The 15594-nt window shown below is 44.4% G+C and overlaps 1 protein-coding gene across 5 annotated transcripts in view; it reads right to left on the minus strand.

Annotated features, from left to right (window-relative positions):
• TBC1D4 (TBC1 domain family member 4) overlaps nucleotides 1-12617 on the minus strand; it is a 217121-nt gene extending 204504 nt beyond the window's left edge. Inside the window, exon 1 of one of the 5 annotated variants that reach the window (XM_021065670.1) lies at nucleotides 11246-12617. In XM_021065670.1, the coding sequence (XP_020921329.1) occupies nucleotides 11246-11743 (498 nt within the window). In that variant the 5' untranslated portion in view covers nucleotides 11744-12617. The remainder of the gene's footprint in view (nucleotides 1-11245) is intronic. The other 4 variants (XM_021065672.1, XM_021065667.1, XM_021065669.1 and 1 more) reach the window with 4 other exon arrangements.

Here is a 15594-nt window from a genome sequence, read left to right on the forward strand (position 1 = left end):
CGACCTAATTTGCAATAAAAAGAAATGTTTAATACCAATTAACTTCCAGATCCCTAATGGTATATTAGCTATTGGTTAGTAGTCTATTGTTATCATTCACACACTTTATTTACATGAACATAGAAGCAAATTTATCTAATACCAGCTATTAATTTTAACAGAATAATTCAATCATTTGAATGTAGGATCAGTGAGGGAAGTTAAACTGTAAAAGGCTGCGAAGAAATAAAATATTATACCACCCACTTTCAAAGTGCTTTAATAATACTATTAGAAGCTACAGAAATCCCGTTTCCTAGATCCAGCCTACTGAACCGTCCTCAAATTTGATAAAATAATTATGGATGAGGAGTTCCCTTCGTGGCTCAGTGGTTAACGAACTCGACTAGTATCCATGAGGATGTGGGTTCGATCCCTGGCCTCGCTCAGTGGGTTAAGGACCCAGCGTTGAGGTGAGCTGTGGTGTAGGTCGCAGACACAGTTGGATCCTGCGTTGCTGTGGTTGTGGCGTAGGCTGGAGGCTCCAACTCCAATTGGACCCCTAGCCTAGGAACCTCCATATGCTGCAGTTGTGGCTCTAAAAAGACAAAAAATTTTGAAAAACAATAATAGTAATAATCACGGATGAATACAGAGGGGCTGTGCCCAAGACCAGCACTTCTTCCACTAGGCTATGTTCATGCCAATCGGCCTTCGCAAGATTCCTTATGAAAACAAAAGCAAAATCAGTACGCAATGTTAACAGCTCTGGAGGGAACCAATAGGAAGGGGCAAGGACCAGACACCAGATAATGCCTCAGAAGAGGGAAGACCAGTTTCCAAAAATGGAAATAAACTCAATCAAGCAGACAGTGCACTATATTTAGGGGGTCTGGCAGTAGACACGGGGTGGTCTTCAAAGTGAGCAACAGGGACTAATAGAGGCAACACAGAGTAATGGTGCATCCCAACAGGTATAAAGAACATGTCACTGGAAATCTAAGAATCAAGCAGAAAGGCCATCCATTCAATTTCAGATAAACTCAGGAAAATCTCTCAGGCTGCCTAGCCAACGAGAATTCGATGCCTGAAACCAGGACCAGAGGTGAACTAAAAAAGCTGCGAATGGTCTGGAGCCTGAAAACAGATTTGCTTATTGGTTTGCAAAAGCCTAAGCCATAAATGTATTTCTCCACATTGTATAACTTATCACTGAAAATGTATATGAAGATACAATTGTGAGACACAAAAGACAACTCGATTGGCTCATCCAGAAGCACTGTTTGACTTGGAATCTGAAATTGATAATAAACTATTCACGAGTTATATAATATGGATAGTGGAAAATTCCATGGCTCTAACTTTGAGAATCTTAGAAATTCATGTAAAAGTTCACAACAGTTCCAAAGTGAAAACTATCCAACTAGTTAAGGGCATCCACAAAATAAAAGAACTGAAGCAGCAAATTTAGGCTTCTATATTTAACCAGGAAGATCCCATTACCTGGAGGTCCTCTTTCCAACCCAACCTCTTACAAGAAATGAAACTTGAAAGGGATCAGTACCTTGAAAAAGAATAACTCCCATATCTTTTACATGGGGCTGCAAAAACCTGCATTCAGATTATCTGAAATGAAACCAACAGATTTGGGGGGGATGATAATAATTTTTTAAATTTAATTTAATTGGAGTATAGTTGACTTAAAATGTTGTATTAGTTTCAGGTAAACAGCAAGTGAATCAGTCATACATATAAATATGTCCATTCTTTTTTCCCATGTGGGTTATTACAAACTACTGAGTAGATTTTCCTGTGCTACACAGTAGGTCCTCATTAATTATGTTTTACACGGCAGTGTGTATAGGTTCCCACCCCCCCAATTCTTTTCTCCCCCCAACAATTTCACCCATGGTAACCATAAGATTGGTTTTACAATCTGTTGAGTTTGTTTCTGTTTTATAAATAAATTCTTTTGTATCATTTTTATTAGATTCTACATTTAAGTGATATATGATATGTGTCTTTCTCTTTCTGACTTAATCTCATTTTTTCCCTTTCTGTCATACTATCACAGATGACTAGGGCCATATTAAATATATCTAAAAGCTTAAGCCCAGAGTTTTCCAAACTTACGGTTGTTCAGAATCCTTTTTAAGGTAAATTAAGATGTTAACATAATTATGTTACTGTTACTTTATTTTATTATGTTCACAAAAATCTAGACATAAATTTTACATGCTTATAGCTCTAGCTTTTAAACAACCAAAACCAAAACCAATTAACAAAATACCCACAAACACAAGTGTAAAACCAATAACAGTTACACTAACAACCTATATTCAGTGTGATGTAAAGGTGTTATTTTCCAAAATTCATGGCTATGGCTGATGTTACTGTGGACCCCACGAGTACTTATTTTTTTCTTTTTGGCTGCACCTGCAGCATGTGGAAGTTCCCAAGCCAGTGATCCAACACATGCCACAACAGTGACAATGCTGGGTCCTTAACCCACTGGACCACCAGGGAACTCCTGCTTTTTTCTGAGCCATTTTTCTCTACTTGAACTCCTGCAAAAATGGTACCTCAGCCCATCAGGTCACTGGGCTTTATCTAACCTTAAAATGTACATATTCTTTTCACTGTAAATCAAGGTAATTAAGATAGCACAACTTGGTGCAAATATTTCTCACTTTATTGTATATGTTTTATAATGACAGTATGATGCATTATTTTTATACTTCATAATTTTACACTTTATACTATGTAATTATATCTGCATAATACAGTTTATACTTTATCATACTTTTGAATATTTATATCCTTTATGATTCAACAAAATATATTCAAATACATGATTGCACCTTTTCTTAAATACATATCCTAAATATTTTTTGTTCTAAAGTAGTTATAAAGGTTGCAAACAGGCTCTCATTGTTTACTTCCCTGCCATTCCTAAGGACACTACATAAAAGATAACACCAGAGTTCAGTTTCACCAGCTTAACAAATCATAGGGACTTTTCATTTTCCATTAAAACAAAAATACACACTGGTAACAGTGTATCCAAGCATGCATTCAGCACTTCATTATTATTTTACAAATTTAATAGGCACATTTGACTGTGGAGATTTTTAACATTCAAGTGGAGGGAAAGTGGACAACTACTGCATTATCTCACTTATATACGGAATCTAAAAAGTCAGACATAAATGCAAATTATGGAACAGTGGTTGCCAGGAGCTAGAGGATGGGAAACACGAGATATTGTGAAAGGGGACCAACTTTCAGTTACGCAGGATGAGAAAGTTCAGAAGATCTAACGTACAGAGAGCATTATATATACATTACAATATAGTTAATAACACTATAATGTATATTTGAAATTTGCTAAAAGAGTAGATCTTAAGTGTTCGCACCACACACACATACACAAAACGATAACCATGTGAGATAAAGTATATGTTAATTGGCTTGGTGGTAATTCTGACATCAAAATATCACACTATGCTTTTAAATATACATATATATATATACATATATTTTTTTTTTTTTTAATTTTTAGGACCGCATCCATAGCATATGGATGTTCCCAGGCTAGGGGGTGAATCCGAGCTACAGCTGCCAGTCTATGCCACAGCAACGCCAGATCCGAGCTGCGTCTGCAACCTACACCACAGCTCGTGGCAACGCTGGATCTCTGACCCACTGGCCAGGAATCAAACCCGAATCCTCATGGATACTAGTCAGATTCATTACCACTGAGCCACAACGGGAACTCCAATACATACAATTTTTACTGGTTAAATATACCTCAATAAAACTGGAAAACAAAACAAAATGACTATGTTGTTTAAAAAGTGAGGAAAAGGTAACAGCATGAAACTTTGTGACACTAACAACTAAAAACTAATTTTTCAACAACTGCATTCCAGAGTAGCAGATAAGAGAACTGCCTGCCCAGACTGGAATCTTGTTTCTACCATTACAAGCCTAGTGTCTTTGGGGAAATAATTTAGCCTTTCTATATGTCATATCCTCATCTGAAAAATGGGAGGAAGACTGGTACAGACTTTACAAAATTACTGTGAAGATAAAATGTGACAGCCTAGGAAAAGCACTAAGGGCCACACCATCACCCAGCAAGAGCTCAATAAATGTTAGCTTTTAAGGAAATGCATTAAAAAGCTACTCAGAGAGACATACTGTGGTGTATACACTGTGCTTAATTTAACAAGTCAATGGGTGCTTAGCTGATGCTTCCCAATGAGTTATTACATTTGTATTAATATTTTATGTAGACCATATCTCTAGCAAAATCCTTTTCGTAGTCAATTATTCTGCATATACTACTAAATTAAATTATAATTGATCTGTCCCTTATTTTACAAGGGGACATATGTAAGTAACAACCTGGAAACATAGCCCAAAAGAAATGCGAGTCTAAAATCACCATCCAGGAGTTCCCGTCGTGGCGCAGTGGTTAACGAATCCGACTAGGAACCATGAGGTTGCGGGTTCGGTCCCTGCCCTTACTCAGTGGGTTAATGATCCGGCGTTGCCATGAGCTGTGGTGTAGGTTGCAGACATGGCTCGGATCCCGAGTTGCTGTGGCTCTGGCGTAGGCCGGTGGCTACAGCTCCGATTCGACCCCTAGCCTGGGAACCTCCATATGCCGCGGGAGCGGCCCAAGAAATAGCAACAACAACAACAACAACAAAAAAAAAAGACAAAAAATAAATAAATAAATAAATAAATAAATAAATAAATAAAATAAAATAAAATCACCATCCAGATGATTTTAACAAAACAAAGGCCCCTGAGGAGTTCCCACTGTGGCTCAGCGGTAATGAACCTGACTAGTATCCATGAGGATGCAGGTTCAACTCCTAGCCCCATTCAGTGCATGAAGGAACTGGCACTGCTGTAAGCTGCAATGTAGGTCACAAACATGGCTCAGATCTGGTGTTTCTGTGGCTGTGGCGCAGGCCATTGGCTATAGCTCTGATTCCTAGAGGCCCTGAGATTTGGAAAGAGGAGAAAGATGGAAGGAAGGAAGGAAGGAAGAAATGCTTGCCATAATTATTCAGAGTGGCCACAATCTTATTCGCCAAACTGTCAACTCTATTTTTTCTGCCTGATTTTCATAATAGCCAGTATATCAAACATGCTGAATGCTGTTATTTCTCTGGCTGCAAATAAATAAAGCTTTAATTTTTGCAAAAACATAATTTAACATTAGACTATATTCCTAAAAAAACTTGTTTATTCCTTCTGCAGAACTTCAAACTTTGGCTTCAAAGGTAAAGTTTTCACACAACATATGGCTAATCTTACCACATCTGGCAGAATAATGTCTATCTAGAAAAGACATGCAAAGTTAGTAAGCTAGAAAATGAAAAGTTTCTTTAAAAATCCTCTGTAAGTCTGATAGTCTTCTTCTTCACATTAACTCAGGGCCTGAGAATGACTGCAAAAATAACCAAGGGGGAGTTCCCATCAGGGCTCAGTGGTTAACAAATCTGACTAAGAACCATGAGGTTGCAGGTTCGATTCCTGGCCCCGCTCGCTCAGTGGGTTAAGGATCCGGCGTTGCCGTGAGCTGTGGTGTAGGTCTCAGACGCAGCTCAGATCTTGCATGGCTGTGGCTGTGGTGTAGGCCGGCAGCTGTAGCTCCAATTCGACCCCTAGTCTGGGAACCTCCATAAGCCATAGGTGTGACCCTAAAAAGCAAGTAATAATAATAATAATAATACTAACCAAGGGACCAGCAGTGGTCATATACCCGAACCAGATGAACAAAAACACAGAGGGCAGTGGTTCTCAAACTGTGGTCCCCAGGCCAGTAGTCTGAGCATTGCCAGGAACTTGATAGCATCAGCAACTGAGGGGGGGGGGGGTCCAGCAGTCTCACCAGGTGATTCTAACACACACGCGAGTCTGAGAACCTCTGCCTTAAGCCCTGATACTAACATTCTCACCTTCATTACAACAACCTTCACAAGTGGGAGGCTCTGGCTCATTTTTGCCTTTCCCCCAGATATTGTATGTATGCATGTATGTATTTATTTATTTAAAAATTTTAGGCCTGCACCTGCAGCTTATGGAAGTTCCCAGGCTAGGCATCAATTAGGAGCTGCATCTGCTGGCCCAGCAACATGGGATTCAAGCCACATCTGCGACCTACACCACACAGCTCATGGCAACACTGGATCTTTTACCCGCTGAGTGAGGCCAGGGATCGAACCCAAATCCTCATGGATATTAGTTGGGTCCCTAATCCACTGAACCACAATGGGAACTCTTTCCCAGATATTTTAGATAAAATTCTACCACTGAGCCCAGGCCAATTAATTCCACCTCAGATCAGAAAGGGAGAAAACAACCCAAAAATTATTACAGCAAACCTGAGCAGAGAGGGATCTACCTGTACAGAATAGCACAAAGGACTTGGAAAGCGGAGAAATGTGAAACCTTCCAGATTTCTATTTCTCTGCCTTCCTTACTAGAATATTCCCAAAGCCACTGACCCTGAACTGTGAGGAAGAACTGGAAAATGACTTTTCTGAAATATATTGGCAAAAATTAAGTTGAAAATTGGTTACCTGAGAAAAGGCTCAGAAAATACTAAATATTTTAAGGGGAACAGGAAAACCAGACTTCAAGAATGTAGTGCTGAAAAAAACTGGTGTCAATGACATTTTTTAATTTTAGGAACGCAATTTGTAACATCTCTTTGAAAGCACATTCTTGCAAGCTTCAAGAAACACATAAATAACATCCATGAAAATTTAGCAAAATTGTTTTTGCCTTTTAAATGATGACTCATTCTATAATTATAAATACAATTTTGGACTTTCCTGGTGGCCTAGTGGTTAAGGATCCAGCATGGTCACTGCGGTGGTACATGCGGGATCCCTGGCTGGGGAACTTCTGCGTGCCTCAGGCATGCCCCCCTCCAATTATTTATACACACACACAAATATATATATATACATATATATATATATAATTTTCGTGGTGTTAAGAGTCTCATACAAATCGGAGTTCCCGTCGTGGCGCAGTGGTTAACAAATCTGACTAGGAACCATGAGGTTGCGGGTTCGATCCCTGGCCCTGCTCAGTGGGTTAAGGATCTGGGGTTGCCGTGAGCTGTGGTATGGGTTGCAGACACGGCTGGGATCCTGCATTGCTCTGGCTCTGGCGTAGGCCGGTGGCGACACCTCCAATTAGACCCCTGGCCTGGGAACCTCCGTATGCTGCGGGAGCAGCCCTAGAAAAGGCAAAAAGACCAAAAAAAAAAAAAAAAAAAAAAAAAGTCTCATACAAATCATAATTAACACCTTTAATCTCTAACAATATTTATAAACATTAATGTTTCCTTTTACAATCTGGTAAAATATGCATAACATGAAACAACTGCTGCTTTCTAATGGGGAAATGGAGATAACGCTATGTGTTACATACCCTCTTTCTGAAAGCAAATAAAGATTAGTATTTGAAGAATATTAGCAAGCTTCCCAAGATCTGAGGTAGAGAATCAGGTAGTCTTGGCTCCCCCAATTCACTTTAAATCTACAACTCACTTTGCGCCACTGTGATTTTTTTAGAATACGTAGAGTTAAGCACTTTTACTAGTTCAAATAACCAAGTTTGGCTGATATGCTTGAAGCCTGACACTCCTCCTGTACAAGACTACACAGGTTTGAATAAATGGGAAGCAACCTGTATCAGCATAGACTTGATCTGGAACTGGTTCGTTCTCTCCATACCCTCACCTCTCTTTGCATCTGGGAGAAAGAGCTCTGCATCAGATCATTCTGGCAGAGCGCTGCTCTAGGTGGACGTGGGTTACCCTCCTTAGGCTGACTCTGAACCACCAGGAAGGTGTGGAACCAGAGGGCACATCACTATGGCAACTCCCCACAACAGACCCAAGCTACTGCACAGAGCTCCCATCCCTGAGGTCACATATACAGCCACATCCTCTCCCTCAAAGATGAGTGAGTAGATATTCTGCAAAACATTATCATATTATATATAGAAACCATAAATCCTCCATCTTGGTGGCTGGGCAGGAACACAAACTTGGTCATTCAGCTATGATCACCTAGATCCCAGCTGGCCCTAAATGGTCCCAGATTATACTTGGTATGCGTGTATAATTTTTTTTTTTTTTTGTCTTTTTTTGTATTTTCTAGGGCCGCATTCGCGGCATATGGAGGTTCCCAGGCTAGGGGTCTAATTGGAGCTGTAGCCACCGGCCTACACCACAGCCACAGCAACACGGGATCCCAGCCGCGTTTGCAACCTACACCACAGTTCATGGCAACGCCGGATCCTTAACCCACTGAGCGAGGCCAGGGATCGAACCCGCAACTTCATGGTTCCTAATCGGATTAACCACTGAGCCACAACGGGAACTCCATGCTTGTATAATTTTAATGGTGCTCCCTTTTTCAATAAAAATTGTCCTAACTTAAACAATACATTATATGGTCATCCTACAGAGAGGCCTATTTCAGGAAAGAAACAGGCAAGAGAGACAAAGCAGAGGCAAATTTACTCGAGGATGTTTGTGGGCCTTCTGCTCCAGGTTACCTTCCATACTTTGTTCACTGACTGTAGAAAACACTTAGAAGACTCTTCATAATAATATTAAACTCCAACTAAATAATTCTCCACCTTAAACAGAGAACTCAGCAGCAAAGCAAACAGCAGGGCTTCTTTCTTCTCATTTCAAAGGTGCTCAGAAGTATTCAGAGGGTCTACTCTATATGAAGCCCACTGCTGGACAGTAACAATGTCATGAGCCCATCCCTCTAACAAGTTCAATTGCAGAATCCTCACTTCTGGGAGTTTTACTTATAAATTCTACCCCCCCCCCCATCATCCTAACTCTCTCCACTATTTCAAAAGGAAATGTGACAAAGAGTACACCCTATCTGACGGCACCGGTCCACTCAACAAATATTTATACCCAAGATCAAAAGTGACAACCCTTAGATCTCTGAAGCCAACCGTCAGATGTGTTTTGTTTAGCCCAGAAAGGATTCTTAAATGTTTAAAATACGTGCTGATACTTTACAATGTGGACTCATGCATAAAAATCCAGATTTCCATTTTCTCTTGAGAAGTCAAAAGCAACAGGAACATTTGGGCTTATATTCTGTTAATGTGACTTCCAGCTGGAGCTGAGCAGCCCTTTGAGAAAGGACACCCCTGACTAGTCCTCCCATCCTCACTCAACCCTCTTCCCAGCCCTTTGAGTTTGTAACCCTTGATTTATGGCTGGAGATAATCCTTAGGCGGACAACATCTGGCCTTTCAAATTAACAGCCCTCTGCCAGGGACTCCCTAGGTTTGAAGCAAATCGAGATCTATAGCTTTAGATCAAAGGCTTAACTGGGAAATGGCCACAAACGGGAAAAGGTTTCTTTTTTTTCTTTTATCAAAAAGCCATATGGCTTTCACTGCTCCTACAAGACCAAAAGGGGGAAATAAGCCTAAGCAGGTTATTATTTGTAAGGTAACAGCACATTCAGCCTCTAACATCTAAATATGAAATGAAGGTAAATAAAATAGGATGTTTTAAATGACCTTCCTATGAGTCCGGGAAAGATCCAATAGCCACGTTGAGAAGTTAAGGTGCCATAAACCATAAACAAACTTCGGTCATCAGTGACATTAGCAACGGTGTGTCATGCAATCACCACCAAGAATCATGAAATAGTCCTTAAAGTCCTGAGAAGATGCAACTCCTTCCACCTTACTGATAAAACCTCAAAATTTAATACAATTTCCATGGTGGTAACTTATAAAGAACATGCTGCATCTGATTTCAACATAGGTAAAAGCTAAAAATAAATTTTGAACAAATAAGCATAAAATGAAATCCATTTTAATCATGTTTAGGACCCCGAGATAATCTGTAATAAGACATTTTACCATAAAATAGCAGTGGTCACTTAAAACTACTCTCTTCACATCGGGAGTTCTGAGTGTCAGAATATGAAACTAGTTTACAAAGTAACTGATGAAATCTGCCACAATGACCTTTTATTTCCTTCAACTCTGCTACAGCCCTTTTGTGAAAAACTACTGGACCAACACAAAGTATTTCAATTACAGATACTAATTATATTAATTTTTAAAAACTAAAACCTTATTTATATGACATTTTTCTCATCTATTAATTGCCCAGCTACTAAAGAAACCACCACATAGTCCAACTGAGACTTTATATTTTGACAACACTATTTTCCCAAAGAATCTAACGTACTTGGCCCAACCATTAAATAACTATTATAAATGACAGCCTTTGGGGGGCTTTTGATATGGTAAAAACCACTTACACATTTTTTTAATGGGAGAGGGGCTGTTGTCCCAGACAATCACTATGATAAAGATTGATTCCTCTCTCAAGAAGATAAAGGGCCGCATCCGTTTTTGTTTTTGTTTTAAGGAAGTAAACACGCACTGTTTAGTAACAGGCACCTCGATTTTGTAAACCCTGAAGAAATGACACCAGAAGAGATTTTCACCTCTCCTACGACAATGATTTTTTATTTCACTCGAGTAGGTACCGACTCTCCAATCAGTGTGTAAAAAACTGCCCCCAAAAGGCTTCTTGCCACTCAACGTGTAATCCCGCATTCTTGCCACTCAACGTGTAATCCCGCATTCGTATTCGGCCGACAATATGACAGCATCTAGTATCTTCTCCCTAAGCCCGGCTCCGAATCAGCTTCCCAGATCTGAGACTGCAGGTGCTAATGTGACTCGGACGCACCCGTCCAAACGGGCTAAGATACAGGACTCGACCAAGACCGACAAAGAGTGTGAAGGCCTAGAGGAGCCCGGCCTTCTCCCGCGCTCGCTCTTAAACACGCTCATGCCTACACGCAAACGCTCAGCCAAGGCTGGGCATCTCCAGTCACACCCTAGGCACCGAAATCCTTTCGGGACGCGCCCATCCTCCTAGGGCGCACCAGCTCCTCCACCGTCCTGAGGCCACTCTCTGCCTCCCTCCCTCTCCTCTGTTCCTGCGGGTTTTCTGCCCCGCCGCCCCTTTCGCCCTCAAAAGCAGACTCCCGGACTTCGGGTCCCAGGAGCGGGACGAGCCTGCGCTCAGGCGCGCCACGTGGAGGGCGCGCGCCAGGAGCTGGACGAGAGACAGTCCTTAACTTGCGGTCCCACGGCCTGCAGCCCTGCCACACCTCTCCCCCGTGCGTTGGACCCTCCCCCGCGCCTCCCAGCCTCTGCTTGCCTGATTGGGGTCTGTGGCGCGGAAAACGTGGCAGGCCATCTGCGACTCGGGGTCGTCGGGCTGCGCCTTGATCAGGTAGGCAAAGTAGGTGAGGTCGTGGCTATTGTGGATGAAACGCGAGATGTGCTGCGCCTTGTGCTCGAAGATGAACACGGCCGGGTTGGGCTGAGCGGTCGCGGGGCAGGAGGCCCCCACGGCCCCGGCGCCCGGCGCGGGGACGCAGCGCAAGAAAGGCGCGCTGAGCACCAGGAGCACCTCGCGGGGCGCCGGCGCCCCGCAGCCGCCCGCCTCGGGCTTCTGGCTGCGCCGGCGGATCTCGGCCATTAGCCAGGGCAGCATGGGCAGCGTGGTCCTGCGGTCCAAGCACGACCCCCCCACGTACCACAGCCGGAACCGCTTGTCGCCCGGTTTCCCGGGGCCCAGCTGTGCAGGAGCGCCCGGCTCGGGCTCCAGAGGGTGCGGGAATGGCTCATCCTGAATGCAGCTGGGGGGCTCCATAACTCGCACCTCCCGAGGGCACCGAGACGGTCGGATAGGCGTGCCGCGCGCCCAGCTCTCGCGTTGAAGCGCGCCGAAACTGTGCCAATTGCAGCGTCGGGCCCCTGCGCCCGCCTTGGCGAGACCCCGAACTCCGCGCTTCAGCGGCCCTGCCCCATGCGGCACTACCCCGGGCGCGGCTCCCAGGCTCCGGCGGCGGGCACCCGAGGAGCGCCAGGCAACAGGACTGGCAGGAGAGGGCGGGTTAAATCGTCATCCTCCTTTCTCCAGCTTGCGCCGAGGGCCGGACCTCCCCTTCCTCGTCCGCGACTCCTCTGGGTCGGAAGACCACGCCGAGGGCCCCGCGCCGCCGCAGGTCGCCGTCCGCTCCAGCGCTGCAGAGCCGCTGCGGCCGCCGTGCTCGCCCCGGGCGGGCACTGGGAGGCTGGCTGGGCGGGGAATGGGCTGTGGGCGGGAGGGGATGACTTGGGGCGGAGCTGACTCCCACCAGGGTGACCGGCTGTCACCTGGAAGGTCGGGGCCGCGGAGCTTCGGCGGGATCGGTACTCAGCGAGGGCCTGTGAGAACTCTTTCGCTGGAAAATAACAAAAACAAAACGTGGCCTCGCGGGGGCCGCGCCTCCTCCAGTCGCCGCAGCCCAGCTCGCTGCTCCTCCTCCAACTGTTCCCGTCCCTCCCTCGCTCCTTCCTTCCTTCCAGGCTGCTGCTTTAATCCGGCTGCCACCCCGCCTCCCGTCCGGCGGGCAGAGAGCGTGTCCATAAAAGCTTATCTGTGAATTCACCTCTACGCCTCTTTCTCTGCCCAGGCCCCAGACCGCCCCTCCAATCCGCCCCTCGGGCAGCAGTCTTGCGCCTGGCGCCGGCAGTGCCCGGACCAACTCGGCTTTTCTAGAGTCGCCGAGATCTCCAGCTTCTTCTGGGCATCTCTGCTGCCCCCTGGAGGAGGGGGGGCACTCGCAATGGGGCAATGGGACTTTTTTAAAAAATCATACTTGCTTGGTTTCAATTCTTTTTAAAACCTGCACAATAATTTTTGAGTCTTATATCTTAATAATCTCAAAAAATAAATTACGAAATCATGATGAATTTTTTTCCACTGCAAAAGAAATCTATGATTTTTTTTTATTAGCACTTACAGGGGCTTTGGTCATCCGAAAAAAAATATTTTTTCAGAAAAGGCTTTTTAGGTCTTTGTGTTTCAAGGCAAATGAACACTTGGTACATGGTTGGTTTTTTTTTTTTTTTTTTTGGTCTTTTTAGGGCTGCACCCTCGGCATATGGAGGTTCCCAGGCTAGGAGTTGGATCAGAGGGATAGCCACTGACCTACGTCACAGCCAACACCAGATCAGAGCCAGGTCTGCGACCTACACCACAGCTCAGGCATCGCTGGATGCTTGATCCACAGAGCAAAGCCAGGAATCCAACCTGCATTCACGTCAGATACTAGTCAGATTTCGTTTCTGCTGAGCCAGGAGGGGAACGCCCACGTATGATTTTGACCTCAAATACTGGTCAGGTCTACTACCTGGTGAACTAGAAGGGACTTGGTGGGCCTTTTCCTTCCTCCAGCCTCTCAAGGCTCTTGGTAGATTGTCTCTTTGATGACATACTCTTAAACCTCTGTAATGTGTGAGGATATTACAATAGTAAAGCGTGCTCCATCATTTCCTATTCAAACTTTTTTGGCGCTTAGGATCAGGTAGGTTGTCTAACTAAACTCACCTGACAGGTTTTACAATACTCACAAAGACAACATGTCACAAAATATAGCTTTCTTCCTATGTCTCACTGAGATATTCAAGTTTCAAAATACAGGCCCAACAATCTTCCATCTCCAACTACAATCTCATTCCTTCATTGTTCAGGAGCTACATGCAAGTAGTGCCTTCCCCTGCACCTCTCAAGTTGGAAGATTCTGACCCCAAGTCTTCTCATGGGTCTGCCAAGGTCCCAGAAAACAATCAGGTCACATGGGTAACAGCAAAGTACAAGACCCACCATTTCCAAAACAGGACAAAGTAACAAAAATAAACACGAGCACTGAAACAACTTTAAAGTCCCCTATCCCTTATGAGAGTATTTTTCCAGCAAAAATTATTTTTCAAGAACCAAATGCACTGAACAATCTACACTTATATCAAGGTCACCAAACACGTATCCTCAGAGAGACTGTTACATGGTGGTAAAAACGTACACAAACAGGATAGAGAAAAGGACAAGCTGTTTCGATTTCTCCAGGTGTCAGCCCATCCTTACTAGCTGACCAGGGTCTATCAGCTGTGAACCCTTAGGGATGATTTGCTTTTCTCTATCTGCCAAACCAGCTCTGCCAACATCGCTCCCAGCTTCGCGGTCTCCTTGGCCTTCTCCTCCGTCTTCCGGCGCAAGGCCGGCACTCTTTCATCAGCCTCCTCCCTGGGATGCTAAAGGTGATTCAAGGCCTTCTCCTCTGAGGTCTCCACTGCGCTTTCATTTGGATGGTATCTTCCGTAACTCGCTCCTGGTCCTCTGATAACGCTCTCACGTGCTGTGGGGTGAGAGCCACGATACCCTCCCTCAGCCTGTCCAGGACTGGAAGCAGCAACTGCTTCAGATCTTCCTGGGACTCCAGCACTGCCCCTCCCTCCCGTGCCTCTACCTCTTCCAGGTCGAAGAGGCGCATCTTTCTTTCCTGCCTCATCTTCAGAACCGCATCTCCCTCCCCCCACTCCCCACACCCACCCCCCCTGCCCTGGGGGACAGTCCATCACCAGTTACTGCTAGAGTCAAACTTTCCTTGTCAGTAGTGCTCCCGAAGAATTTTTTTTTAGATTTCCCCTTTTATGCCTTTTGCTTCACAACTGCTCTGAGAGGAAACGGCCTTGCAGGAAAACTGCAGAGCAGCGAACACGATCACAATAAAGTTTTTTTTTGTTGTTTTTTGTTTTTTGTTGTTGTTGCTGCTATTTCTTGGGCCGCTCCCACGGCATATGGAGGTTCCCAGGCTAGGGGCCGAATCGGAGCTGGAGCCACCGGCCTACGCCAGAGCCACAGCAACGCGGGATCCGAGCCGCGTCTGCAACCTACACCACAGCTCACCGCAACGCCGGATCGTTAACCCACTGAGTAAGGGCAGGGACCGAACCGCAACCTCATGGTTCCTAGTCGGATTCGTTAACCACTGCGCCACGACGGGAACTCCCACAATAAAGTATTTTTAACTCCAGTTTCACTTTAAAATATAACATGCTGTGACAAACATGAATCGTCCTAGCTCTTAGTGCAGCCAACTTCTTAAAATGTGGGGGAAAAAATTATATTTTATTCATTTTATCTACCCAGCCCAAAACTAGTGTAGAGATTTCCCACCCTTTCATAGGTAGTAATATATATTTCCAAGGAACTCAGAAAACATTCTAGGGGAGTTCCCATTGTGGCGCAGTGGTTAACGAATCTGACTAGGAACCATAAGGTTGTGGGTTCAATCCCTGCCCTTGCTCAGTGGGTTAACGATCCGACCTTGCCGTGAGCTGTGGTGTAGGTCGCAGACGCGGCTGGGATCCCGAGTTGCTGTGGCTCTGGCATAGGCTGGCAGCTACAGCTCCAATTACACCCCTAGCCTGGAAAACTCCATATGCTGTGGGAGCGGCCCAAGAAATGGCAAAAATAAATAAATAAATAAATAAATAAAATAAAAAAAATAAAACATTCTAGGGATAAGTTAATCATTCCAATTTTGAAGCAGAGAAGTTTTTTTTTTTTTTCTTTTTAGCAAATTGGACTTTCATTCTTTTTACCCTTACTGAATTAAAATTCAGAGTTAGGTAAGTGGTAAACCAAGTAAGTGGGAAAGACACTGAAAGTTCCCCATT

Source organism: Sus scrofa, chromosome 11 (assembly GCF_000003025.6).
Source record: "Sus scrofa isolate TJ Tabasco breed Duroc chromosome 11, Sscrofa11.1, whole genome shotgun sequence".
NCBI classification, from domain to species: domain Eukaryota; kingdom Metazoa; phylum Chordata; class Mammalia; order Artiodactyla; family Suidae; genus Sus; species Sus scrofa.